This window comes from Spinacia oleracea, chromosome 4, assembly GCF_020520425.1.
Source record: "Spinacia oleracea cultivar Varoflay chromosome 4, BTI_SOV_V1, whole genome shotgun sequence".
In the NCBI taxonomy this organism is placed as follows: Eukaryota; Viridiplantae; Streptophyta; class Magnoliopsida; order Caryophyllales; family Amaranthaceae; genus Spinacia; species Spinacia oleracea.
In genome coordinates, this window is record NC_079490.1 from 34,368,536 (window position 1) to 34,396,519 (window position 27,984).

General features: G+C 39.6%; 1 protein-coding gene across 3 annotated transcripts; it reads left to right on the forward strand.

The window, feature by feature from the left end:
* The first annotated feature begins 24,964 nt into the window (after positions 1-24,964).
* On the forward strand, positions 24,965-27,690 carry LOC110798256 (uncharacterized). 3 transcript variants are annotated; one of them, XR_008918480.1, is made up of 5 exons: positions 24,965-25,469; positions 25,656-25,798; positions 26,047-26,105; positions 26,933-27,035; positions 27,161-27,690. XR_008918480.1 is itself a non-coding variant. In XM_022003430.2 (3 exons), the coding sequence occupies exons 2-3, from the start codon at positions 27,009-27,011 to the stop codon at positions 27,476-27,478; spliced, it is 345 nt and encodes a 114-aa protein (XP_021859122.1). In that variant the 5' UTR covers positions 24,965-26,105; positions 26,933-27,008; the 3' UTR covers positions 27,479-27,690. The 3 variants fall into 3 exon arrangements, 1 of the variants encoding a protein (XP_021859122.1); XR_008918479.1 differs by having other exon boundaries at positions 24,965-25,798; XM_022003430.2 differs by having other exon boundaries at positions 24,965-26,105.
* The last annotated feature ends 294 nt before the right edge of the window (positions 27,691-27,984 follow it).

The window sequence follows — 27,984 nt, forward strand, 5'->3', positions numbered from 1 at the left end:
CAGTAAAGTTTCATAGGTCTTGTCCGATACTAGTCTTCCCAAAGTAAGTATCTATGCAAATGATTATGACATTGCCATGTCCACATAGTTCAAGAAACAGAACTACTAGTCATCTTGCATTCTAATCGTCTAACGTTTTCTATGCGTCCAATTTTATAGAAAACTCCGACTAGGGACCATTTTCAACCTTTGACATTCAAGTTCACTTGATAGACATTTCTTAGTCACAGGACTGGTCCTGACAGTCTATCTTGAATATATCGTCAAATTGAAGGGACTCATCATTTAATAAACCACAAATTAAATGGAAAAATGAATTCTTTTCATTTATTGTGAATGATTAACCAATAATGTTTTACAAAGATTTAAACTCTAAAACTTTAAAACATTAAACAGAGACATCAAAGCCATTCTCCAATATGCTTGATTCCCATAGCTGCAGTGTGCGAGTTGTGCTTCGCCTGCGGCAGAGGTTTAGTTAATGGATCTGATATGTTGTCATCAGTTCCAATTTTGCTTATCTCGACTTCTTTTCTTTCAACGAACTCTCGTAGAAGGTGAAATCTACGAAGTACATGCTTGACTCTCTGGTGGTGTCTAGGCTCTTTTGCCTGTGCAATAGCTCCGTTATTGTCACAATACAGGGCTATTGGTCCTTTAATGGAGGGGACTACACCAAGTTCACCTATGAACTTCCTTAGCCATATAGCTTCCTTTGCTGCTTCATGTGCAGCAATGTACTCCGCTTCAGTTGTAGAATCCGCAATGGTGCTTTGCTTAGCACTTTTCCAGCTTACTGCTCCTCCGTTGAGGCAGAAGACAAACCCAGACTGTGATCTGAAATCATCTTTGTCGGTTTGGAAACTTGCGTCCGTATAGCCTTTAACAATTAATTCATCATCTCCACCATAGACCAGGAAGTCATCTTTGTGCCTTTTCAGGTACTTCAGAATGTTCTTGGCAGCAGTCCAATGCGCCTCTCCTGGGTCTGACTGGTATCTTCTCGTAGCACTGAGTGCGTACGCAATATCCGGGCGTGTACATATCATAGCATACATTATTGAACCAATCAATGATGCATATGGAATCCCATTCATTCGTCTACGCTCATCAAGTGTTTTTGGGCACTGAGTCTTGCTTAGAGTCATTCCATGAGACATGGGTAGGTAGCCTCGCTTGGAGTCCGCCATCTTGAACCTATCAAGCACCTTATTGATATAAGTGCTTTGACTAAGTCCAATCATCCTTTTAGATCTATCTCTGTAAATCTTGATGCCCAATATGTACTGTGCTTCTCCTAGATCCTTCATCGAAAAACATTTCCCAAGCCAAATCTTGATAGAGTTCAACATAGGAATGTCATTTCCGATAAGCAATATGTCGTCGACATATAATACTAGGAAAGCAATTTTGCTCCCACTGACCTTCTTGTATACACAAGATTCGTCTGCGTTCTTGATGAAACCAAAGGCCTTGACTGCTTCATCAAAACGTATATTCCAGCTCCTGGATGCCTGCTTGAATCCGTAGATTGATTTCTTTAGCTTGCATACCTTTTTAGCATTCTTTGGATCCTCAAAACCTTCAGGCTGTGTCATAAACACAGTTTCTGTTAAAACGCCGTTTAAGAAAGCAGTTTTGACATCCATCTGCCATATTTCGTAATCGTAATATGCAGCGATTGCTAACATTATCCGAATAGACTTTAGCATTGCAACTGGTGAAAAGGTTTCATCATAATCCACACCGTGGACTTGCCTGTAACCTTTTGCAACCAATCTAGCTTTGAAAACTTCAAGTTTCCCATCCTTGTCCTTTTTCAGTTTGAAAACCCATTTGCTTCCAATGGCTTGGTAGCCATCTGGCAAATCGACCAAATCCCATACTTGGTTTTCAGACATGGAGTCTAATTCAGATTGCATGGCTTCTTGCCATTGCTTGGAGCTAGGGCTCGTCATAGCTTATTTGTAAGTCGCAGGTTCATCACTTTCAAGTAATAGAACGTCATAGCTCTCGTTCGTCAAAATACCTAAGTACCTTTCCGGTTGAGATCTATATCTTTGCGATCTACGCGGGGTAACATTTCTAGATTGACCATGATTCTCACCAGATTCTTCTAAAGATCTCTGAGTTTCATCCTGAATGTCATCTTGAGCATTCTCTAGAGTTTGTTGTTCGACTCGAATTTCTTCGAGGTCTACTTTTCTCCCACTTGTCATTTTGGAAATGTGACTTTCTCCAAAAAGACACCATCTCGAGCAACAAACACTTTGTTCTCAGATGTATTGTAGAAGTAATACCCCTTTGTTTCCTTTGGATAGCCCACAAGGATACATTTGTCAGATTTTGGATGAAGTTTGTCTGAAATTAATCGTTTGACGTATACTTCACATCCCCAAATCTTAAGAAAAGACACATTTGGAGGATTTCCAAACCATAATTCGTATGGAGTCTTTTCGACAGCTTTAGACGGAGCTCTATTTATAGTGAGTGCAGCTGTATTTAGTGCATGTCCCCAAAATTCTAATGGAAGTTCGGCCTGACCCATCATTGACCTGACCATGTCTAGCAAGGTTCTGTTCCTCCGTTCCGATACACCGTTCCATTGTGGTGTTCCAGGAGGAGTCAATTCTGATAGAATTCCACATTCTTTCAGATGGTCATCAAATTCATAGCTCAGATATTCACCGCCTCTATCAGACCGCAGTGTTTTAATCTTCTTGCCTAATTGATTCTCTACTTCACTCTGAAATTCCTTGAATTTGTCAAAGGATTCAGACTTATGCTTCATTAGGTAGACATAACCATACCTACTGAAGTCATCAGTAAAAGTGATAAAGTAGCTGAAACCACCTCTAGCATTTGTACTCATTGGTCCACATACATCTGTATGGATTAAACCCAATAGTTCATTTGCTCTTTCTCCAACTTTAGAGAAAGGTTGCTTTGTCATTTTGCCAAGTAAACATGATTCGCATTTACCATAATCCTCTAAGTCAAATGGTTCTAGAATTCCTTCCTTTTGAAGTCTTTCTAAGCGTTTCAAGTTTATATGGCCTAATCGACAATGCCACAGATAGGTGAGATCTGAATCATCCTTTTTGGCCTTTTTGGTATTTATGTTATATACTTGTTTGTCGTGATCTAATAAATAAAGTCCATTGACTAATCTAGCAGATCCATAAAACATCTCTTTAAAATAAAACGAACAACTATTGTCTTTTATTAAAAAGGAAAATCCCTTAGCATCTAAGCAAGAAACTGAAATGATGTTTTTAGTAAGACTTGGAACATGGAAACAATCTTCCAGTTCCAAAACTAGCCCGGAGGGCAACGACAAATAGTAAGTTCCTACAGCTAATGCAGCAATCCGTGCTCCATTTCCCACTCGTAGGTCGACTTCACCCTTGCTTAACTTTCTACTTCTTCTTAGTCCCTGTGGATTGGAACATAAGTGTGAGCCACAACCTGTATCTAATACCCAAGAAGTTGAATTAGCAAGTATACAGTCTATAACGAAAATACCTGAAGATGGAACGACTGTTCCGTTCTTCTGATCTTCCTTTAGCTTTGGACATTCTCTTTTGTAATGGCCTATTCCATCACAATAAAGACAACTTGATGTGGACTTGTCCTGCTTTGATTTAGCATTGCCCTTGGACTTTCCACCTTTCTTGAACGGTCTCCTTCTAGCCTTGAGTAAATCTTTGGCTTCACAGTCCAGTATTATTTCAGCCTTTCTGACAAGGTGAACAAATTCTGCAACTGTTTCTTCTCTTGGTTCACTTAGGTATAGTTGCTTGAAGCGACCAAACCCACTGTGTAGTGAATTGAGCAAGATAGAGACTGCCATCCTTTCGCTTATTGGTGTTCCTAGTAGACTTAGGCGATCAAAGTATGAACACATAAGATCCACATGGAACCTCAGTGGGACGCCTACCCTCTGTTTAGTGCGAAGGAGCTGAACATGTGTTTCTTGGACCTCCATCCTATAACACCTGTTGGGAGAACCAACCTTTAGACCAGACGTTGATTCAATCAACTCATGGACGTTCAGGTCCCTGTCCTCCGTACTTCCACGACAGATATCCCTCAGATTCTTGATGAGCGTAAAAGGTTCATAAGCTACAAACCTTTTAGCCCAATCATCAGGGATATTGTTCAGCATGAGACTCATAACCTTTTTGAGATCCGCATCCCAGGCGTAAAATCTCTCAGGGGTCATGTCTCTGGCATAGTAGCTTGGCATGGGATGTGACAGTACATACTCAAGTCCATTGAGTTTGACTATTTCAACTAGCTTAGCTTCCCATTCAAGAAAATTTGCCAGGTTCAGCTTGACCATAAGCTCAGAACCCATGATGATGTTTTGATTGTTGTTTGCCATATTAAAACTACAATTGAAAAGAATAAACAAATAAATAACCATTCACAGTTTCTCTTAATAAACTTAAATTCTAGCATACATGCATAATTCAATGTTTATTAAGCATTTTATTCAAGTTATGTGTTCCGGCAGGTGTGAATAAAATGATTCCAAGATCCTAAAATCATTGAAGAACTAAGCACAGTTTGTCGACTTAATCCTAGAACATCTTAGGTAAGCAAAAACCTTTTGCTAATAGTCTAGAAACTATTCTTGGTTGATAGGTACGTCTAAGAACTTATTAGGTAAACCTATCGATTTTGCCACGACATAAAAGGACTCCTTACTTATATCGTTGATTTTCACCAAAACTAACATGTACTCACAATTATTTGTGTACCTTGCCCCTTTAGGACCAATAAGTAACACCTCGCTGAGCGAAAACTATTACTAGATTGATGTAAAGGATATCCAAGCAAGTGTATATTTTGGCATGGCACCTTTTAACTCAATTTTTAAGTTTGGAACTTAAGGCTCTTACTATGTTGGTTAGATTTTAAGTGAACTAAAATCCTTAATCATGCAACATAATCAAGCTTTTGATCTCATGCATTTTAAGACATATTTAAAAGCAATAAATAACTTAAAACATGCATAAGATAAATGTGATCTAGTATGGCCCGACTTCATCTTGAAGCTTTGACTTCAAAGTCCGTCTTGAAAATCTCCGTGGGAGGCACCATTTTCTTCAAATAGGATAAGCTATAACTAATTACAACTATTTGATGGTACGCAGACCATATTTGAATTGAAAAACAACTTTGGTACTTTAGACCAATTACATTCAAATTAATGGTACGCAGACCATATTTTCTATCCTATTTGGGCCATACTAGTTACTTCATAACCTGCAAAACAGTACATATACAATATATACCATTCACCATTCATTATCATGAATGGCCCACATAGCTGGTTAGTAAAACACATTATGCATCACGTAAACATTTGCAGCAATTAATCAAGGGCACCAATAATCTACCAATTATTCAGTCCTTATTAATTCTAATCAAGTTGTTTTAACCTTAAGGATTTGTAGACCTAATCAAGAGTTTATGACTAAAAGGGCTCCCACTTAAACCAATAAATTCATATGCTTTACTAATTTTAAACATAAAAATGTATTTCTAGTCTAACCGGAAACATACAAATTTAATTAAAATTTAAAGCTCATATAAATTTATAATTGAATCCAAAAGTTTAATTTAATTTCAGTCGTATTTAAATTAATTCATGATTTTAATTTTAGTAAAATAATTAGAATAAATAAAATTTATTATAATTACAATATTCAAAATCAAAATCCAAGAAAATAATTTAAATTATTATTTTTAAAATTAATTAAAATTACGTAAACTGAGAAATTTCAAATTAAACATTCAAAACGATCTAATCGCACCGCAAACACCCTACGCATCGCACGCCCATGGGCCGCACGCACACAGCCATCGCTGGCCATGTGCGCGCAGCCCATGCGCTCGTCGCATAGCTGCTGCATCTCCATCGCAAGCCATCGCACGCTGTGGTGCTTGCTGCGCGCGCGCCGGCGCTCGACGCACGCGAGCCATCGCTCGCTGTGCGCGCTCGCCAGCGCACGCTGCGCGCGCTCCAGCGCACGCTGCGCGCGCGAGCCATCGCTCGCTGTGCGCGAGCAATTGCGCGCGTTCAACGCTGGGCGCAACGCTCGTGGCACGCGAGCTTGCGCTCGCTGCGCGCGAGGCTGCGCGCGCTTGCGCGAGGCAGTGCGCATTGTGGCGCAGCTCGCTTGCTGCCCACACACGACTGCCATGGCTTGCCTTTCGCCCATGCCCATACGTCCATAGCTCGTGGCCCACGACACAAGGCAGGGCTGCTGCCTTGTGCTCGTGCACCATGCTTTGCTCATTGCATTCGTGCCGCACGGGCGACGAGCTCCCTTGCTCGTCGTCGCATGCCCGCACTATACAACACCCCTTAAGGGTAACACGAAGCGTCCATTGCTTTGTGCGTGCAAGTTATATGAACGAATCGCATAAAAAATTTAAAATTTATTTTAAAAATTAATGACAAATTAATAAATAATATTAATTTCATAATTTTAGGGCGAAAAATCGAAAATTTATTATTCAATTGATTTCCGATTATTATGGATTCAAGCCTAGGTCATAAAAATTTAAAATTTATCATAAATTTACAATTTTTATGGTGGTTTTTAATCATAGGTTTCTAATTAAATTATAATTAATTATGAAAATCAAATTAATTCTAAATTATTCTAATTTTCAACAAATTAATCATAATTACAAATTAGATTGCATAATTAACAAGGCTAGGCATTCAAACTTGTTAAACATATACAGTAGGTCAATCAAAAATTCAAGATTTATCAACAAGAAACGCAAATATTTAATTTAACATCTTAAATTTACGAAATTTTGCATTCGAAAAACTAAAACCTTCGAAAAGTCATAGTTAGGCTTCGAATTTGAGAATTCTGGGTTCGGCAGAAAAATTTTAGAATGCCTTTTACATGCGGAATTGACACAAAAATCACTCAATTCGGATGAGTAACGAAGAAACTGCCGAAAAACTGCGTACGTATAATTAAATAAACGCAATTTGCAATTAATTAACAATTACGAAAATTAATCACCCCTTTTAATTCTTGCAAATTTGTAATATTTAACCATGTTCATGCAATTTAGATTATGAAAATAATAAGGGGCTCGTGATACCACTGTTAGGTTATGATACATATGACAATTCATAAATCATGCGGAAAAACCATTAAGCCAGGAATACATATTATTTACACATAATCATATAGCATAATTTAGATGCATACTCTTTGTTGCGTGCCTTCCCTAGCTGCGCCCGAACCGAACAAGAATAAGTCTTTAGGACTCCAAGTGTCGTCCCTCCGTAGATAGTCCACAGCACGTCCGGATCCGCCTTAAGATTGACCAACTAGAATCGCCCTTAAGGTACTAGAATTTTCGGCACTCTTAGGTAAGAAATATGACTGAATTTTTCTCTCAAAACTCACTTTGAATACTTGAATTATCTCTTAAAATATGTGACCCTAGGTACGTATTTATAGAGTTATGGAAAGGGAATTGGAATCCTAGTAGGATACAAATTAATTAAACTTAGAATCCTATAAGAACTCTAATTAATTAATTTATCCTTTTAGGAATAGGAATTTAATCATATACTAATTCTAATAGTTTTAGGAATCGTGCATGAACACAAACTCACACACACACACGGCAGCCACGAGGGCCGCCCATGCGTGCGTGCGAGCAGCAGCCCACGCAGCGAGGCCCATGGCCTTAGGCGCGCGCTGGGCCTGCCTTGCGGTGGGCCTGGGCGCTGCCTTGGCTGGGCGCGCGTTTGGCTTGCTGGGCGATGGCCCGACTTCGTGCTGGGCCTTCGTCCGGCAGGCCTCGTCCGATGCTAATTCGTACGATACGATTCCGATTAAATTCCCGGTTCCGGAATTCATTTCCGATACGAACAATATTTAATATTTCCGATTCCGGAATCAATTTCCGTTTCGAACAAATATTTAATATTTCTGTTTCCGGAATTATTTTCCGATTCCGATAATATTTCCGATTCTGACAATATTTCCGTTTCCGGCAATATTTCCGATTTTGGTAATATTTCCATTTCCGATAATATTTTCCGATACGTACCATGTTTCCGTTTCCGGCAACATCTACGACTTGGATAATATTTATATTTCCGATACGATCCATATTTCCGTTTCCGGCAATATTATCGTTTCCGGAGTATTCATTTCTTGCCTGTGACGATCTCAGCTCCCACTGAAACCAAGATCCGTCGATTCCGAATATCCATAGATGGAGTATCTAATGCCATTAAATACTTGATCCGTTTACGTACTATTTGTGTGACCCTACGGGTTCAGTCAAGAGTAAGCTGTGGATTAATATCATTAATTCCACTTGAACTGAAGCGGCCTCTAGCTAGGCATTCATCTCACTTGATCTCACTGAATTATTAACTTGTTAATTAATACTGAACCGCATTTATTAGACTTAACATAGAATGCATACTTGGACCAAGGGCATTATTTCCTTCACCGCATACTTATCCTGCTTCCGCTGCGCTGCAACCGCCACAACCCGACCTGGAACGAAGTCTGACAACCCAGATTGCGTCATAGGGGAAGACCCAGTCAAGTCAACACACACATCTACACCGCCATCCCAAGAATAAAGCAATATATCTGCCGGACGAAGAGCTCCATCACTCTCACTAGTCAGCCCAACATCAACCTACTTGCGAGTAGAAATCCCCGACCGATAGCAAATATCCCCGACCGATAGCAAATATCCAAAAGGGTATCACGAACAACATTATGTCGTTGTTTAATACCCACAATCCCAGCACAAGACACGGCATGATCCCCATAAATGTCCCCATCGAAAACCCGAGAGCAAGCAGAACAAGGCGTCGAAACAGAGAACAACGGAATACCCAACCGATAGCAAAGAACCGAACGATAAGTCTTACCGTTCATAGTCTGGCCTAAACCCAAGATGGGGACTGCCCGCAGCCAAGCTGAGGAGTGATCCCCCCGCTGTGATTTCCATAGGGCAACATGACGGGAAGATAAGGAGTAGGCAGATATTATTATTATTATTATTATCATTAAAAGTTTCAATAAGTTCAGATAAGTTCAGATCAGATAAGTTCAGATAAGTTCAGGTCAAATAAGTTGAACAGAACGCACCCTAAGTTGAAATCAATACATGAGCGTGCTAGTTCGTAATTCCTAAGAAAAAAAATTCAAAATAATTAGCGTGTCAATATTATGTAGACACTAGACACGAATCACATGATCATGGGACAAGATCAATTTCAATATTGTACTCCGTATCTTTTTAAAAGAATGCTACCCATTTACCCTTCAACGTTTTTCACATTCTTCAACTAAAGTCCATTTTTCTAAACACTGAACTATCTTTAGACTCTTACTTTAATTTCAGAGGTTTGAAGTTCAAATCTTACTATGGTGAAACCAAGATATTGCGAGGGTTGAAATTTGATCAGGGCCATACTACTACCACATGATTTAATTGTCACAAATTTGTGATTGATATGGTTAATAAGGACAGTTCTTGGGTTATGCGGGGTGAGCGACCGACACAATCCCTAGATTTAAGATACAATATAATTAGTTTCCTAAGTATTAACAAAAACAAATGTGAAATAGCAGTTAAGGTGTTGTTATATAATGTCCAAGCGACAAGTCCCAAGAGCCTTATTTTGAGAAATTGCACAGCCCTATATCCATGACGGTATCGTAATCTCGACACTTATAGTTAATTAAGTATAAATAATACCATGATTTAAGGTTCTAATCTTACCGATCTAGTGTGCTTGGGGTTGACGATTGAGATTTTGATTAATAATTTATACAGTAGTTATAAAATTGCAAATTTGTGATTGGTATGGTTAATCATAATCTTAATCTTAATCCCATGGTTTGAGACTTTGAGGTCGAATATTTACAATTACACCACTTAGAAAAGGAGTTGCCGTGGGGGTGGGCCCAAAGCATGCATGGAACAGCAAAAGAGCGAGGCGTGAGAAATAATGCAAGATTGATCACGGTACGTAGAAGACGACACATGGTATATGATCAATTTCACTCCATCTTCCTTCTTATTGCCCAAACAATCCTAAAGGTCCCCCAACTCAGATTCACATAAAGAGATACATACTTTCATACATACATCATCATCATCCTTGTCATCACTAAATAAATTATTACTCCGTATTATTTATAACTATTATTATTATTTTGACAATGTCCAAATATATCACAATCATTTCTAATGCTTTGTTTTTTTTTTTTGAGCAAATCATTTCTATTAATTTTGTTTGTTTATAATTGAAAGGATTATGACAAATTTCAAATCTGTAAGGACTTTTATTTTAGTACGGGGTATTTCTGAAGTACTTATGTATTTAATTTGGGACAAAATCATTTGTTAGAATGCCTTGAATAAGTTGCAGGGATGCATGCAGCGAGGGATCCCCAACGAGGTAGCGAGGTATCTTCGTCCGCAAGTGAGCGATGGGCTGCATTAGTCATTCCGTTTTGGGCCTAGGTTACATGTTGTCTGCATCTGTTTAAAGGGAGTACTGTATATATTAACTCCCTATATTTTATTTTATTTTATTTTTATAAACAAATTAATTCATTGACAAAAAGTCATACGACATCTACACAAAGATTTAAATCTAACAAACACATAACAATCGAATCAAATAAAATCTTCCTTTCACCATAGCTACGATCGTAGTATATCAAACATTCGGTATACCCTCTTATATATCGCTGTGATTTACAGCCTTCATTGACGAGGGGGTCTATAGATCTGTTGTAGCCATGAAAAACTCTATTTCTGCCTGATTCGTCTGATTGTAGTCGAAAGATTGACATCCTCTTCGATCCCGCATAAATCTTTACCAAAGAAACAACCTGAACTAAACTAAACACACAAACCTTAACTAAAAACAAACCCACCATAGGGGTACTTACTGTTGGAAATTCTCATTGGGAAACACAAAGGAAAAAAGGGTGAGTGAAAATTCAAGAGTCCCACATTGGAAAAACTCTTCATATTCCTCTTGTTTATTAATTGGGGAATGAGTGTAACTCTTGTTTAAGAAAGTGTGAGAATGGTATGGGTGGACACATCACACACACGCGCGCGCGCGCCGGGCCGGGCGCGGGCCGCGGGCCTTGGTACTTGGGCTCTTGGGCTCTTGGGAATGCGGTTCGCGGGCGTGGGGTGGGTTTTGTGGGTCAACCCTGTTCTTTTTGGTAACTGGACCGGTTTGCGCAAGTCATTGTTACGGGAATCTGTATTGATTACGTAACCGTTGGATTAAATGCCATTAATTACGTCCGTTACTATGATCAATGTTTTTGACCGTTTTCTGGCTGTTGCAACATTCATTCCCTCAGCCGTTTTTGTCTGTTGCAGTGCTTTCCTTCTAATTATTTAAATCAGAGTTTCAGTTCCCTTCTCACAGAAAATCATACACACAAAATACGAAAACACATTCTTACTCTCACACAAAATTGCTCTCGGTTTTGGGCATACGTTCTGACTCCATCCGGCTTTGTGAGTGCACACAACGTCGGAGTTGCGCTAATCCTGGAGGGCGACCGCATTCTGTTCTACTGCACCGGGAGGTAGCGCGGAATCGTCTTTTAGGACAGTGAGTGTCCACGACGCAACAATTGTTCTTCGTTCAGTTCATCGAATCAGATAAGTTTGTTCTAATTTTCGCTTTAATCGCAACAATCTAAAAGACGATTATTATGGCTTTGACTTCCAAATTCATGATTCCTGATATGTCTAAGTTAGAACCTCTTGATGGCATGAATTATAAACGTTGGGCTGTTAGGATGCGATTCTATTTAGAACAAATTGAGATTGCTTATGTGCTTGATGATGTTGTCGAACCTGATGATGAAACTGAATTGCATGCTTTTGAGTTGAAATTTGCTAAAGATGATAGGACATGTAAGGGCATGTTGCTGCATCATATGTCGAATACATTGCTTGATATCTATATGGGGTTTAATCATGCTAGGGATATTTGGGATGCATTAGAAAAGAAATATGGAACTGATGATGCTGGTACTAAGCGTTATTGTGTCAGTAAGTGGTTAGCTTTTCAAGTCCAAGATGATAAACCAATTATTGATCAGATTCATGCTTATGAAAATATTTGCATTGCTATGGCTGCCGAGGGTTTGAGTATTTGTGATATTACCCTTGCTATAGTTTTAATTGAGAAACTCCCACCCTCTTGGAAAGATTTTCGTAATCAGTTAATGCATAAGAAAAAGGACCTTACCTTAGAGGAGCTTGTAGGTCACCTGAAAATTGAGGAGGAAAATCGTATTAAGGATAAGGGTCAATCTGTGTTTTTCGGGTCTGCTAAGGCTAACCTTGTAGAACCTAAGCCTCATGCATATTCTGAAAAGTTTAAGGGAAAGGGAAGTCCTTTCAAGCCTCAAGGGAAACCAATGAAGTATAAGTTCAAGGGCAAGTGTTTTGAATGTGGGAAAACTGGTCACAAGTCTGTAGATTGCAGATCCAAGAAGAAGTCGGATCAGAACCAAGCCAACCTTGCTGAAGCTAATGAAGTTTCTAATCCTAACCATTTTGTTGCTGTTGTTTCAGAAGCTAACTTGACAGGTAATGTTGCTGAATGGATCGTTGATACTGGAGCAACGAGACATATCTGCACCAACAAAGACATGTTCACTACCTACGAAAAAACTGATGGTGAAAATGTCTTCATGGGTAATTCAGCTTCTGCAACTGTTCAAGGCAAAGGGAAGATCGTTCTCACTCTTACCTCTGGAAAACTTATTACTCTTACCAATGTGTTGCATGTTCCAGAAATGCGTAGGAACCTGATTTCTGGTAGCTTGCTAATTAAGGCTGGATTGAAGCTTTCATTTGATTCTGATAGGCTTGTTATTGCTCATAATGGGGAGTTTGTGGGAAAGGGTTTCTGTAATGGGGGTTTATTTACTCTTGATGTCAAACTTGAAATTATGAATAAGAATGCTAGTACTTCTTCTGTTTATATTGCTGAGTCTATTGATTTATGGCATGCAAGGTTGGGTCATCTTAACATTGCTTCAATTAAAAGGCTTAAACAACTTAACTTGATCCCCAGTTTTTCTAAAACTGATTTTGCAAAATGTGAAGTATGTGTTGAGGCCAAGTTTGCAAAGAAGCCATTTAAATCAATAGATAGACAAACTAAAGTACTAGAGCTTGTTCATAGTGACTTGGGGGATTTTAAAAATTATGAGAGCAGGGGTGGTAAAAGGTATTATATCACTTTTGTTGATGACTGCTCAAGATTCACCATGGTTTATCTTCTCAGGTCAAAAGATGAGGCCGAGGAAATGTTCCTCAAATACAAGGCCGAAGTGGAGAACCAACTTGATAGGAAGATCAAGAGACTTAGGAGTGATAGGGGTGGTGAATATGACCCTAACACTCTTAAGGCATTTTGTGAGCAGAATGGGATCATTCATGAGACAACGGCTCCCTACACACCCGAGCAGAACGGGATTGCTGAAAGGAAGAACAGAACATTGAAGAACATGATGAATTCTATGCTTATTAGTTCTGGGTTTTCTGATAACATGTGGGGGGAAGCTATATTATCTGCTTGTCATGTTTTGAACAGGGTACCTCACAAGAAGCTAGACAAGACTCCATACGAAATATGGAAGGGTCGTGCACCTAACCTAAGTTATTTGAAAGTGTGGGGGTGTCTAGCAAAGGTGGCTATACCCAGCTTCAAAAGGGACAAGATTGGTCCTAAAATGGTTGATTGTATTTTTATTGGTTATGCTTACCAAAGTGCTGCATATCGTTTTCTTGTTAAAGGTGCTAACAATTCTTATGCAGGTGGTAACATCATTGAGGCAAGAGATGCCGAGTTTTTTGAAACAGTATTTCCTTTGAAAATATCTTGTATCAATGATGTGCCTTCTTCTAGCACTTCTTCTATTATGCCTGTTGTTGCTCCTCCCACCTCTGATGTGAATTCTGAATTGGAGCCAAGGAGGAGCAAGAGGGCAAGAAAGGAAACCAGTTATGGTGATGATTTTATTACTGCTTTCTTAACTGAACCTTACTTGATTGATGATGACTTTGCTTATGTCTTTATTTTGGAAGATGATCCTAGGACCTATGAAGAGGCTATGAAATCTGTTGATGCAGTGTTTTGGAAAGAGGCAATAGATAGTGAACTTCAGTCAATCCTAAGTAACAATACTTGGGAGTTGGTTGATCTGCCTAGGGGTTGCAAGCCCATTACTTGTAAATGGATCTTTAGGAAAAAATTGAAATCCACTGGATCCATTGACAAGTATAAGGCTAGAATTGTGGTAAGGGGATTCACCCAAAGGCATGGTATTGATTATTTTGATACTTATTCTCCTGTCACTAAAATTGCTACTATTAGAACTTTGATTGCTCTTGCTTGCATTCATGATCTTGTTGTGCATCAAATGGATGTTAAAACTGCATTTTTAAATGGTGATTTGGATGAGGAAATTTACATGGTTCAACCGGAAGGGTTTGTTGTTCCTGGTCAAGAGAATAAGGTTTGTAAATTAGTCAAGTCCTTGTATGGGCTTAAGCAAGCTCCAAAGCAATGGCATGACAAATTTGACAAGACTATGACAGGTAATGGGTTCCATGTAAATGAAGGTGATTCTTGTGTTTACTCTAAGCATGATTCTGATGGTTGTGTGATTATTTGTCTTTATGTGGATGATATGTTAATTTTTGGGACTAATTTGGATCGAGTAAATGAGACAAAAAGTTTTCTAAGTTCTAAGTTTGAAATGAAAGATATGGGTGAGGCAGATGTGATTTTAGGAGTGAAAATCAAGAGAACTCCAAATGGCATTTGTCTTAGCCAAGCTCACTATGTTGAAAAGTTACTTAAAAAATTTAACTCTTTTGACGTCGATCCAGTTAGGACTCCCTATGATCCAAGAATCCACTTAAGGAAAAATAATGGTGATCCTGTTAGCCAATCTGAATATGCTAAGATTATTGGTAGTGTTATGTTTCTGATGAACTACACTAGACATGACATTGCTTATTCTGTGAGTAGATTAAGCAGGTATACTCATAACCCAAGTCATGAACATTGGGATGCTTTGAAGAGATTGCTCAGGTACCTTAAGGGTACCATGGATTGGAGTTTGCACTACTCCAAGTTTCCAGGAGTTTTGGAAGGCTATTGTGATGCTAACTGGGTTTCTGGCAATGATGAAATTAACTCTACCAGTGGTTATGTTTTCACCCTAGGGGGTGGAGCTGTGTCTTGGAAATCTTGTAAACAATCTTGTACTGCTATGTCTACTATGGAATCTGAGTTTATTGCTCTTGAATTGGCAGGTCATGAGGCAGAATGGTTGAGAAATGTGCTTGCAGATATTCCGCTGTGGGGGAAGCCAGCTCCTTCAGTTGCACTTCATTGTGATTCGCAAGCGGCTATTGCTGTGGCAAACAACCATGCCTACAATGGGAAGAAAAGGCACATTCGTTTGAGGCACAAGGCCATCAAAGAATTGTTGTCAAGTGGGGTGATATCACTAGACTATGTAAAGTCTGAAATGAACATTGCGGATCCGTTAACGAAAGGCCTATGTAGAAAACTAGTTTTGGAAACATCGGAAGGGATGGGCCTGAAGCCCGTTGAATGAATTGTAAAATAATGAACTCCTACTCACAGAGTTCAAAGGACGACATTATTGTTATAATTCGGAAGCACAAAATTTTATTTTTTGTCCATCCCCTAGATGTTATAATGTGCTTGCTACAATAGGAAAGAGGTTGAGCATACGGCTCTTAATGAACCCATACCATATGTTTGGTGGTGTGAATGTAGCTCACACTTGATGGGATTCACCTACGTAGGTGTGGAAGTGTGGCCGCTTCCTATGAGAATTGCGATGTGGGCTATTCTCTAGAGCACCTATGAGCATATCCAGGTCGGACGTATGGCCAGTATAAGGCGCCACTTTATTCGCGGAGTCAGAATGTCATACATATTCAGTTGCGTGCTTTAAGTGACGGGTTTCTAACTCCCTATCAAGTTCAATACGAAAGTCACTTGGTAGGAAAGAGATCATAGCTTAAATGTCACTAAGTGTTAATTCAAGTCGAAAGACATTGACACCTATTCAATTGTTTTGTTTTGCCCAAAACCAATATCCTTCTCCTTTCTTTTCTTTCTTTTCCGCATATTCGAACCTGTGGGGGATTGTTGGAAATTCTCATTGGGAAACACAAAGGAAAAAAGGGTGAGTGAAAATTCAAGAGTCCCACATTGGAAAAACTCTTCATATTCCTCTTGTTTATTAATTGGGGAATGAGTGTAACTCTTGTTTAAGAAAGTGTGAGAATGGTATGGGTGGACACATCACACACACGCGTGCGCGCGCCGGGCCGGGCGCGGGCCGCGGGCCTTGGGCCTTGGGCCTTGGGCCTTGGGCCTTGGGCTCTTGGGAATGCGGTTCGCGGGCGTGGGGTGGGTTTTGTGGGTCAACCCTGTTCTTTTTGGTAACTGGACCGGTTTGCGCAAGTCACTGTTACGGGAATCTGTATTGATTACGTAACCGTTGGATTAAATGCCATTAATTACGTCCGTTACTATGATCAATGTTTTTGACCGTTTTCTGGCTGTTGCAACATTCATTCCCTCAGCCGTTTTTGTCTGTTGCAGTGCTTTCCTTCTAATTATTTAAATCAGAGCAGTTCCCTTCTTACAGAAAATCATACACACAAAATACGAAAACACATTCTTACTCTCACACAAAATTGCTCTCGGTTTTGGGCATACGTTCTGACTCCATCCGGCTTTGTGAGTGCACACAACGTCGAAGTTGCGCTAATCCTGGAGGGCGACCGCATTCTGTTCTACTGCACCGGGAGGTAGCGCGGAATCGTCTTTTAGGACAGTGGGTGTCCACGACGCAACAATTGTTCTTCGTTCAGTTCATCGAATCAGATAAGTTTATTCTAATTTTCGCTTTAATCGCAACACTTACTACACCGAAACAATCAAACCCACCATAGGGGTACTTACTACACCGAAACAATCAAACCCACCATAAGGGTACTTACTACACTGAAACTGTTTGGGCTCTTGGGCCACTAAGTCCAAAGCCCAATGGCTCAAAACAACAACATCAAACCCGCTACACTCCAAAAGGCTATTCAGCCATCAACCAAGGCCCAGGGCCCAATAGCAATAAATGACCTATGGACATTTATAAGGCTCACACCTCAAGGTACGTCCAATTTATCGCCTTAAGACTACTATTCTAGAGAACTTCTCTCTAGAATCCTAACATCGTTCTTACTTAGGCATCGGAGGGGCTTTCCTCGGAAACACCCCCGAGGCTAGTAACTTTGTCTTTGTGCAGGTGAATTCGGACACAACTCATTCAAGCTAGCAAGATCTTCAATGCACACAAAAGGGCCTTCATTCGAAGCCCATTGTTCTATCCACTTCAACACCGGAACAGAAACTATGTAGTTTTATTGATAACGCAAAAACACAACAGAATTGAAAGAGAAGGGGCGGAAATAACCAAATTTCCGATTTTTTTTTGTAAACCTTAAAAAGAGAGAGAAAAGAGGGAGAGAAGGGAGAAGCGGCCTATTAATTAACGTACTCCCTATATGATCATAACCTAGAATATAACCTCTGAAATATGTAGTCCTCGAGATCAATAAATATTTCATCTTCTCTATTTGTGGACGTAGCTAACGCATTGTTAGTTAACCACGTTAAATCTGTCTTTTATTCGCATTTTTTATTATTCTTTTTTACGTCAGTTATAACATCATTATTAGCCTTTTCATAGGGCCATGTGGATGTGATTTTTGTTTTAACTTGATGTGTATGCAAGTTTTTATTTCCTGTTTAATTAATTAGAATGAATTAAGTTGCGAGTCTTGTAAGGAAAATTGTCAACTTTTGTTTAGTATACACGGAGTATACACCAAGCAATGTAAGGCATAGTGGTAAAGTTTGGTCTCATAACCTCAATGTTATGGGGCAAACCCTACTAGGGTCTTGTGGAGTTGAAAAATATCCGTATAATCCCCCTCTCATTTTCAATGAGCGTGACAGTCAAAGTTGACTTGAAATACTTGTGCGAGGTACTAGTTCAGTATAGGGTCCTTTATCTTACCTTTTTTTTATTAAAAAAATACGGAGTATACACATTTGGAAATATTATTGGTTAAACGAGTGTGTATCAACTACAATGATGTTACTACATAGGAATGCATGTTTATTATTATTATTATTATTATTATTATTATTATTATTATATTATTATTATTATTATTATTATTATTATTATTATTATTATTATTATTATAAATCAAATGCTAACAAAGTCAAATATTTTACAAATAATTAGTGGGAAGTCGAGATACAATCTGGGCCCCACTTTCCTGGTGAAAATATGAGCAGCAGCACGAGCCCCAATGTCCTGAGTCCTAGAAAACTTCTGAATCCGCTTCAGCAACGCAACATCATCCTTATCCAGCTCCACCAAAGAAGAGAAAGAGAACGGAAGAAAACCATAACCAATAATAATAATAATAATAATAATAATAATAATAATAATAATAATAATAATAATAATAATAATAATAAACTCTCAAATTAGGCGATTATGGGTGGCTGGTTAGGGTACCGCCTACGTCCATAATCCGGCGGCTTTTCCGGTCAGTTCACGGTGGCATTAGGTTGTGGGCACGGCATTTTCAGGCGACATTTTCGGGTCATAATCAGGTGGTTTATGCGGCTTCTGGGTGGCGTTTCAGGTGCGTTTTCCAGGCGTTTCGGGCGGTTTTGGGTGCGTTTTCAGGCGGTTTCCACGGCGATTTTTGGGTAGGGCTCAGGTTCTTGTCCGACGGTTCTGTTGTGGCATAGCTTTTAGGGTGTTATTGATCGCATTTGGTCGGCGGTTTGTTTCGGCAGTGATTGTTTCGGCAGTGATTGATCGCATTTGGTCGGCAGTGATTGTTGCGTCTTCTTTGGTCGGCGGTTTGAGGTGTGTTTTACGGCAGTTTGCAGGGATCAGTTTGCAGGGATCGGTTTGGTCGGCAGTTTGCAGGGATCGGCAGTTTGCAGGGGCCTGCAGCGTGGGTTTGTGTTCACGTGTGGTTTGAGTTGCAGCCTGGTTTGCGTGTGGTTTGGGTTGTAGAGTGCTGTTTGGGGCAGTTCGGTTGATTGGTGTGGGTTGGTGGTGCTGCGATCGTGTGGTATTGCTGGCTTTGTGTAGTGTTGGTCTTGTTGAGGTGTGTGATATTTCGTCGGCAAGTGTGTGATATTTCGTCGGCAAGTGAACCTTTCCACGGTTGAAGTGCTTTAATATGGCTACTTCCGTGGAGAAGTTTCATTGCCCTTTTGTGGGGCTTAGCGGCTGCTAGGATGGAGGTGGGCGTGGTCTGGTGAGGAGTTCTCTGATCACTCACTTGCGGGATTGTCATTGTTGCACTGGTGTGCGGGATGTAACCCGTCAGTCCCTTTCTACCAATTTGCTGGTTTTTACTAATGCTGAGGTGACCTTTCGTCGTATGGGAATTTGGCTATGTGGAGATTGTTTCAAGACGCATACTCATCGTATTAGGTGTCGACATGGCAGTGGTTCTAGTATGGTTTTTGTGGACCCACCTGATTATGGGGATGGTACTATTCGTTTTACTCTCTACGGTATTCAAAAACCACAAGCTCCTGCTTCCGAGCTGTCTTCTTCTGATGCGCCTCGAGAACATCATTTTTCTTTTGATGTTGCTCTTCTAGACACTTTATGGTCTAAGCGGTTGCGTTATGTGAAATCCATCCCTCCCAAATGTCGTTTGGGTTTTTCGCGAGTTCTGAAAGGGGCGCTTGATAAGGTGATTTGCAGACCAGATGACATCGCTTGTTGGGTTCAATTGCTCGTGTTACCTCTTTGTGTCCTCAAGACTTTTTCTCCACGAAGTAATCGTGAGTGTTCCTCCGGTGTTAGGCGGCGACAACAGGAGGAGTGTATCACCTCTGCTATTCGTTCTTGGGGTGTGCCTGGTGGTTCTGAGCAACTTGTCATAGACACATTGGCTAGCGTGTCTCCCCCTTTGTTGGATGTTGACGAAGACCATGATTTGGCGGAGCGTAATATTAAGCAATGCAAGAGAAAGATTTCTGACGGTCACTACACTGCTGCTGTTAGGGTTCTTTCTTCCCCAGGTCTTGCCCCTTACGATGATGCTACTCTTGCAGATTTGCAAGCAAAGCACCCTTCCGTTCCGGTCCCTACCTTACCGGATATCCCTGTTGATCATCACCTTACTGCTTCCTCCGCTGTTGTTTTGGAGCAGATTATGGGCTTTCCGCATGGTACTTCGTGCGGTAGAGATGGCTTGCGTGCTCAACACCTTCTGGATTGCTTGGGTGGTGCTGCTGTAGCTGTTTCTGATGAGTTGGTGGATGCTATCACTCAGGTAGTTAATCTCTTTCTTGCTGGAAAGTGTCCTGCTGAGCTTGGAGGTTACATTGCTAGTGCTCCTCTTACGCCACTGGTTAAGCCTGGTGGGGGTATTCGGCCTATTGCTGTGGGCACTATTTGGAGGCGCCTTGTTTCTAAGGTCGGGGCTGCTTTGATTGGTCCGCGTTTAGGAAACTTCTTTGGAGGTCTTCAGTTTGGAGTTGGGGTTCCAGCAGGTGGTGAGGCCATTCTCCATGCTGTCAATCGGTTGATTGAGGCTCGTGGGGCCGATGTTGGCCTATCTATGTTATTGGTGGATTTTCAGAATGCTTTCAATTTAGTTGATCGATCGGCTTTGTTGCGTGAGGTTCGGCTCCATTGTCCTGCTATTTCGTGTTGGGTTGAATTATGCTACTCTTCTCCAGCGCGGCTGTATTATGGGGAGCATACCTTGTGGTCTTGTCAGGGTGTGCAGCAAGGGGATCCTCTCGGCCCTTTGCTTTTTTCTCTGGTTCTACATCCATTGGTGTGTCGAATTTGTGACTCATTTGATCTATCTCTTCAAGCATGGTACCTGGACGATGGCACTATCGTTGGTGACACTTTGGTGGTTGGGCAGGTCTTGGAGTTGATTTTGGAGGAGGGTCCTCGTTTAGGTCTCCATGTTAATGTTGAGAAGACGGAGGTTTTCTGGCCTTCGGAGGACCCACGCTGTCGTCTAGAGGGTGTCTTTCCTACGGATATTTCTCGTCTTGCTCTTGGTGTTAAGTTGCTTGGTGGCCCAGTCATACGGATTCCTCTTTTTGTAAGGAGTTGGTTTCGCAGCGTGTGTCGAAGACTGTTGTGTTGATGGATGCTGTAGCCAAGCTTAATGATCCCCAGTGTGAGTTGTTGCTTCTTCGTGCGTGTACTGGAGTTTCTAAACTCTACTTTGTTATGCGCACTTGTCCGCCTCATCTTTTCGAAGCTGCCCAATTATCTTTTGATGTGGCTCTACGGGCTTCTTTAGAGCGCATCGTGACTGCTTCGGGACCTGGGTTCGGTGACTGGAAATGGCGCCTTGCCACCTTGCCTTATTCTTATGGAGGATTGGGTGTTTATTCAGCTGGTGATGTTCGGCATTATGCTTTTCTTGCATCCCGTTTGCAGTCTTCTGGTTTGCAGGATTCGCTTCTTCGGCTTTCAGGTGTTGATGGTCCGGGACCTGCCTTTGATGATGCTCTTGGTCTTTTCAACAGGACCATGGAGACCGACCTTATGCGTAGCCCTAGTGAGATCGCTGCCCCCAGACTCATGAAGAAATTGGCAGACATATATTTCACGAAGGTTACTGCTGATGCGGAATCCGCCTACTCCTTATCTTCACGTCTTGTTGCCCTATGGAAATCACAGCAGGGGGATCACTCATCAGCTTGGTTGCGGGCAGTCCCCATCTCGGGGTTAGGCCAGACTATGAACGGTAAGACCTATCGTTCGGTTCTTTGCTATCGGTTGGGTATTCCGTTGTTCTCTGATTCGACGCCGTGTTCTGCTTGCTCTCGGGTTTTCGACGGGGACATTTATGGGGATCATGCCGTGTCTTGTGCTGGGATTGTGGGTATCAAACATCGACATAATGTTGTTCGTGATACCCTTTTGGATATTTGCTACCGGTCGGGGATTTCTGCTCGCAAGGAGGTTGATGTTGGGCTGACTAGTGAGAGTGATGGAGCTCTTCGTCCTGTAGATATATTGCTTTACTCATGGGATGGCGGTCTAGATGTGTGTGTTGACTTGACTGGGTCTTCCCCTATGACGCAATCTGGGTTGTCAGGCTTCATTCCGGGTCGGGTTGTGGCGGTTGCAGCGCAGCGGAAGCAGGATAAGTATGCGACACGTTGTAGGGCTTTGGGTTACGGTTTCTTTCCTTTTTCCTTCTCTTCTTTTGGGGAATTAGAGAAAGGGGCTGTTTCTTTGCTGAAGCGGGTCCAGACGTACTCCAGGGCTCAGGACATTGGGGCACGGGCAGCTGCCCACATTTTCAGCAGGATCGGGTTCGCCATAGCTAGAGGAGTGGGGGCCCAGATTGTATCTCGGCTCCCCTCCAACTTCTTGTAGTTCACTTGATCTTTGTAGCTTGTTAAGCTTGTAACGTTTTATAATAATAATAATAATAATAATAATAATAATAATAATAATAATAATAATAATAAAAATAATAATAATAATAATAATAATAATTATTATTATTATTATTGTTATTATTATTATTATTATTATTATTATTATTATTATTATTATTATTATTATTATTATTATAGACATGTAAACATTTTACATAAAGTTGGATAGGAGTCTAGAAACAAGTTGTGCTTCCACCCCTTCTGAATAATCGATATTTCTATTTTATATCATATCTATCAACATCATGTAGAAATTAGAACAAATTTGCCTAGATCATGTAGAGACCAGAACCAATATATCAAGATCATAACTAATATGTCCATATAATGTCCATATTGGAATACTAATACAATATGTCATGCATGTTAATAATAATAATAATAATAATAATAATAATAATAATAATAATAATAATAATAATAATAATAAAGAAGGGGTATAGTGTGTGGCCGGTAGGTGAGTGCTCGGGGCGGCACAAATTGTGCCGCCAACAAGGAGCTACTGGCAGTGTTGTGGTGGTGAGGAAGAGAAGGAGTTAGTGGTTGGGTTAATTAAGGGGTTAATTTATGGGTTAATTTAGGGGTCTAAGGATGGCTTAATTAAGTGTTATTCGGTTAATTAAAGGCTGATGATGTCACTAAGGGTATTTGGTGACTTGTTTTGAATATTATTTAGGGGTATTTGGTGAATTTTTGACCAGAAACGTATTTGGTAAATATCTTTAAAACTCAAGGACATTTCACGTAAAAACATTAATGAAATATTTATTTTGTATCTCTATTATATAATCCAAGAGTTGAGTTTAAATGAGTAAATACACTTTTCTTGTCCCCAAGCAAAAAACCAAAATATCCCACTCTCAATTTAACCCCCAGCCCCAATTCCAAGCCCTAAAAATGTCGTGCTCTCTCACTGCACACTCTCCCCCCCTCCCTCTCTCAACTCCATCACCCTATCTCTTCTCTTTCGATTTCTTCTACTCCCCCAAAACCTTCTCCCCGCTTCATCCTCTCATCCGTCTCTCGCCGTCGCCACCACCATCACCGTCTGATATTCTCTATGTTCGTCAAGAAGCCGTTGAAAACGCCGGAAACATCGAAAACCGCGACGGAGGAGGTAAACATCGATGAGTCGCCATTGTTAAGGTTCGTTGAAAAGACGACCTCCACATTAGGATCCTGCAATCCAAATTCACCCTCCTCTAGATCACTGCTTTCGTTCAGTCGCTGGCCACCGTATTCTCCGTCGCTTCCTTAGCGCAGCCACCGTATTCATTTCCATCAGAAGTTAAGATCTGAAGGTAAAATCTTCCCCCATTTCCTTTATTATTTTCATGTAATTATAGTATTTGTTGTAATATGTATTCTTCAATTTGTTTATGTTAACTTCCACCATGACTTAGGCGTAATTATTCTAATTCTTCACTATTGCAGTACAATTTATTCATTTGATTCTGTTTCTTTTTCAAAAATTGTAGTGTGAAATTGTTGTGAATTTGGGGGAAATTGTTGTGAATTTAGGGGAAATTGTGTGAAAGTGTTGTTCTTGATTGTAGAATTTTGTGATTTTTGACAGAAGTACAAACCCTAATCTATCATGAAAGTACTAAAAAATGAAGAGGGTCCGTTAATTGGGTTGTCGGAAGATCAGATCCTTGAAATCCTGTTTCAATCAACCCTAAAATCATTAGAAACGCTCAATCGAAATTCAAAGTAATTATCTCTTATTTTTAATTTTCTGGGTTTTATTTCAGTTTTAGGGTTTTAATTCCAATTCCAATTTTAATTTTTTATTTCAGTAATTGGAAGCAGGGGAATAACATATAAACGAGTTCTTATACTCCAATTGATTCAATTGATTTAGTTCCTCTTCCTGCTAATTCCTGTGAAGACTGACTCCTCTTTCTGGTCCTAATTAGCTAATTGACTCCTCTTTCTAGACTTTGAGCTAATTCCAATTTATTCTGAAATAACAGCCACAAAGTTCAGTTATAGGGTTCTTATTCTGATATCGTAATTTGTTTATTTGTGCTCAGTTTCTTCATGAAGAGCCTCCTATTCGAATTGCGAGCAAGCTATTGAACTTGATAATGCGTTATTACTTGGATCCTAGGTATTACTTGCCTGAATTCATCCTTTAATTTTGTTGCTACTTTTTGTTTTGGTTGATATCTTTTGATCAGTTTAGTTAAAATATATTTGTTTAGTTAAGAAAGATCAACTGAAGGATTTTTGGTTTATTATATTTAGAGGCTGTATATATAATGTGTTTTCTAATCTAGGAAATGCGCTCCTCAAGTTTGTATTGCTTCTAAGCTTTCAAGCTTAGGTAAATAATTAATTGTTTAAGCTAAGTTTATTATATTTGCAGTAGCAGTCATGAGTCATGAAGTTGGACGTCAATGCTCTTAGATACCTCTCCAAAGATGATTCCAAGGTTCTCACTGCCGTTGAGATGGGCAAGCGGAATGTAATCATCTTCCCACTTCTTTTTCTCTCCCCTTTCATTACCAATTAAACTCTTGAATTAATCACCTTTTTGTTTCTGGGTTTCTGTTAATTGTCAAATCAATAAGGAATGGACCTATTTATCCTGTGTGGTTGTGCCTCAAAATGCTATTTTCGTCTTCCTCCTTTCTCTTCCCCTTCATATCTCTCTCTTTTCCTCTCTTCCTTTTTCAAGGTGCAGGTTATTATTGTATGTAACAGGAAAACAAGGTAGAAAATCAATCAACAAATGGAATTCAACAATATGACATTGCTATTGTTGGTGGTGGCATGGTCGGCATGGCTCTGGCATGTTCCTTGGGTTAGTTTGGGTTTAACTATATGTGGGAGAGTTAAATAGTAATGGCGTCCCTCTTTTCTATTTTTGATTTCATATATCTTGCAAGCTTAATTACCTTTAGTTGCATTTGTGGTATACAATATAATTATTTCCTTGCAGGTTACATATGTTAGCTTAGGCTTTAAAAATGTTTTATATTCCTCGCAGCGAGCTCTGCTTTAACCAGAAAGTTGAGTGTTGCCATCATTGACGACAACCCTGAATTGACCTCTAGAGGTTTGATTAGTAAAGAGGAGCCTCCTGACCCAAGAGTCAGTACGATAACACCATCTTCTATCTCCTTTCTTAAAGTATGTTATCTTTGTTGATATTAGTATTTATTTTGTGGATTAGCTATCAGAATACATAAGTTGACCCACTAATCTACCCATAGCAGGCAAAGTAAAAACTGTTTAGTGTTTACTATGTTAATATATGTTCCCTTTATCAATAGGGGCATTTATTATATTTTGTGTCCTTTAGAATTTCAAGTAACTAGGGCAAGACAAATTTCTGACATATTACCCTTTTGTTTTCCAATTCGGTTTCATTATTGCAGATATTGGAGCTTGGAAGTATGTTGAGAAGCAACGCCATGCATATTTTGACAAAATGCAGGTGAAGCTCGCTCTCTTTCAAGTTTGAAATTCTCATGTTGTTTGTTACTGTTTGCTCTTTGCTTAAATTTGACCTTGGATTTACAAATGTCAACTTTTCTGTCTTTGAAAACTAAATGCATTAATGATAATATGATTCAATGTTGGTAAAGGAGAAAGGACACGCTTATTATCAAATGATTGTGGTAACTCAACCTCAAAGTGGTCAATTCTGTACGTATTAAGACTCAACATGCTTATTGGTACTAAAATTTTATAACATTTTAGGTGAGGGTGATATAGTAACAACATGTTCAAATTACCTTTATAACATTTTAGGTGATGCTAAAATTTTATTCCAACATTGATGTTTAAGATCCCTACACATGTTCATTAATTGTGTCAATTATAAGTGGTTCATAAATCTTTTTACACTAAACTGTTGGAGGAAAAAAAACCAATGATATTGCTGCAGGGTATTGGTTTTATATTCCCGACTCTATTTTTCATTAGTATGAAGTATTAGATATTGAGTAGTACCTTTAATCTAGGGAATATAGGATAGAGTATATACTTCTAAATCCGAAAGTTACACTTTACACTCCCCCTTCTTTGTCTGGGGGTGCTGGCTAATTAATGAAATACAAGATTCTATTACATATAAGATAAATTTGTTGGCCCTCCCTTTACTTAATGAAATACAATAATAATGAAGGGAGGTCCAATATTTAATTTTGTATCAATGTTTAGCGGTGCTTTTACTACAATTCTATGTTTCTAATGCTAATTGATTATTATTTTTGTAATTAATTGCTTAATGACCCTATATTGACCTTTCGGGTTAATCAGGAACGTGAGACTCAATATGTGGAAGGCTTTGAAGAACTAAAGAGAGAGATACAAGATTTTGGTGCTTTTGCAAAGAATGGTCCTCTTGGCCAAAATGACGAAGGTAACCTTTCAAGTCTACTGGCTGTATCTTAATTTCTGTTCATGAATAATAAATTTGTTATTGGTAAATTCTACCATTTGTTTTGTTTGGTCTTAATTTATTTTTATATACCATACATGAAACAGATTCCATGGATACGGATGACGAAGATGTTGAAGGTTCTAATAGAACGAGGAGCCGAAAAGAATCTAATCTCTTCGGAGATTGTTGATAGGGGTGAGCCTTCTCAACACACAGACGCTGATATCAAGGATGGAGTGTGTGGATTGAGTATGGTGGTTAGGGATGGAGTGGGCAACGTCCTAATGTCTGTAGCGGTCCCCAAGCTCGCTAATAAGCAGACTGATATGGCAGAACTAGCACAAGCTCTGAAATTTGGCATGGAGTATGCATTCGATGAGGGCTTCCGTAGCATTGAAGTGGAATCAGACTGTCTCAAATGATAAAAATGATGGGAGGTGCTCAAAAGGAAAGAACTAATAAACAGGTTGTGGTGGATGATATATTAGCTTTAAAATGTAACTTTGATGTACTATTGTATCATAGAATATTACCGTAAAAAAAAGGACCAACTTTTGATGTAATTCTTTTGTAACATTTTTTATAAGTTGCTTGAATTGGTTTCTGATAAACTTCCAGGTAACATTTTACATTATGTTTGCTTAAGGGGAGCAAATTTACTTTTTTTATATTCGCACGCATCGCATGCATATAAGACTAGTACTCTGTATAAGGGAAGGCATGAGGCGGCGTAAAGAGTGATGACCTATTTTACCCTCTACTAAGATTAGAAAAATAAAAACAAATTAAACACGAAAACCATTTTACATTACAATATAAAAGGAAGTCAACTTAAAAAATATTTACTAAACTCAACAAATATTAAAACTTAGAAAAAATATATGAATAAAAAGCGCAAAAAGTAATCATCAGTCTTATTGTGTGTGCG

Bases quoted from the DNA above. Each gene is read 5' to 3' on its own strand.
- LOC110798256 (XM_022003430.2), top strand. From the start codon at position 27,009: ATGGTCCTCTTGGCCAAAATGACGAAG. The intron at 27,036-27,160 runs GTAACCTTTCAA...TACATGAAACAG, and splicing joins TCTTGGCCAAAATGACGAAG to ATTCCATGGATACGGATGAC.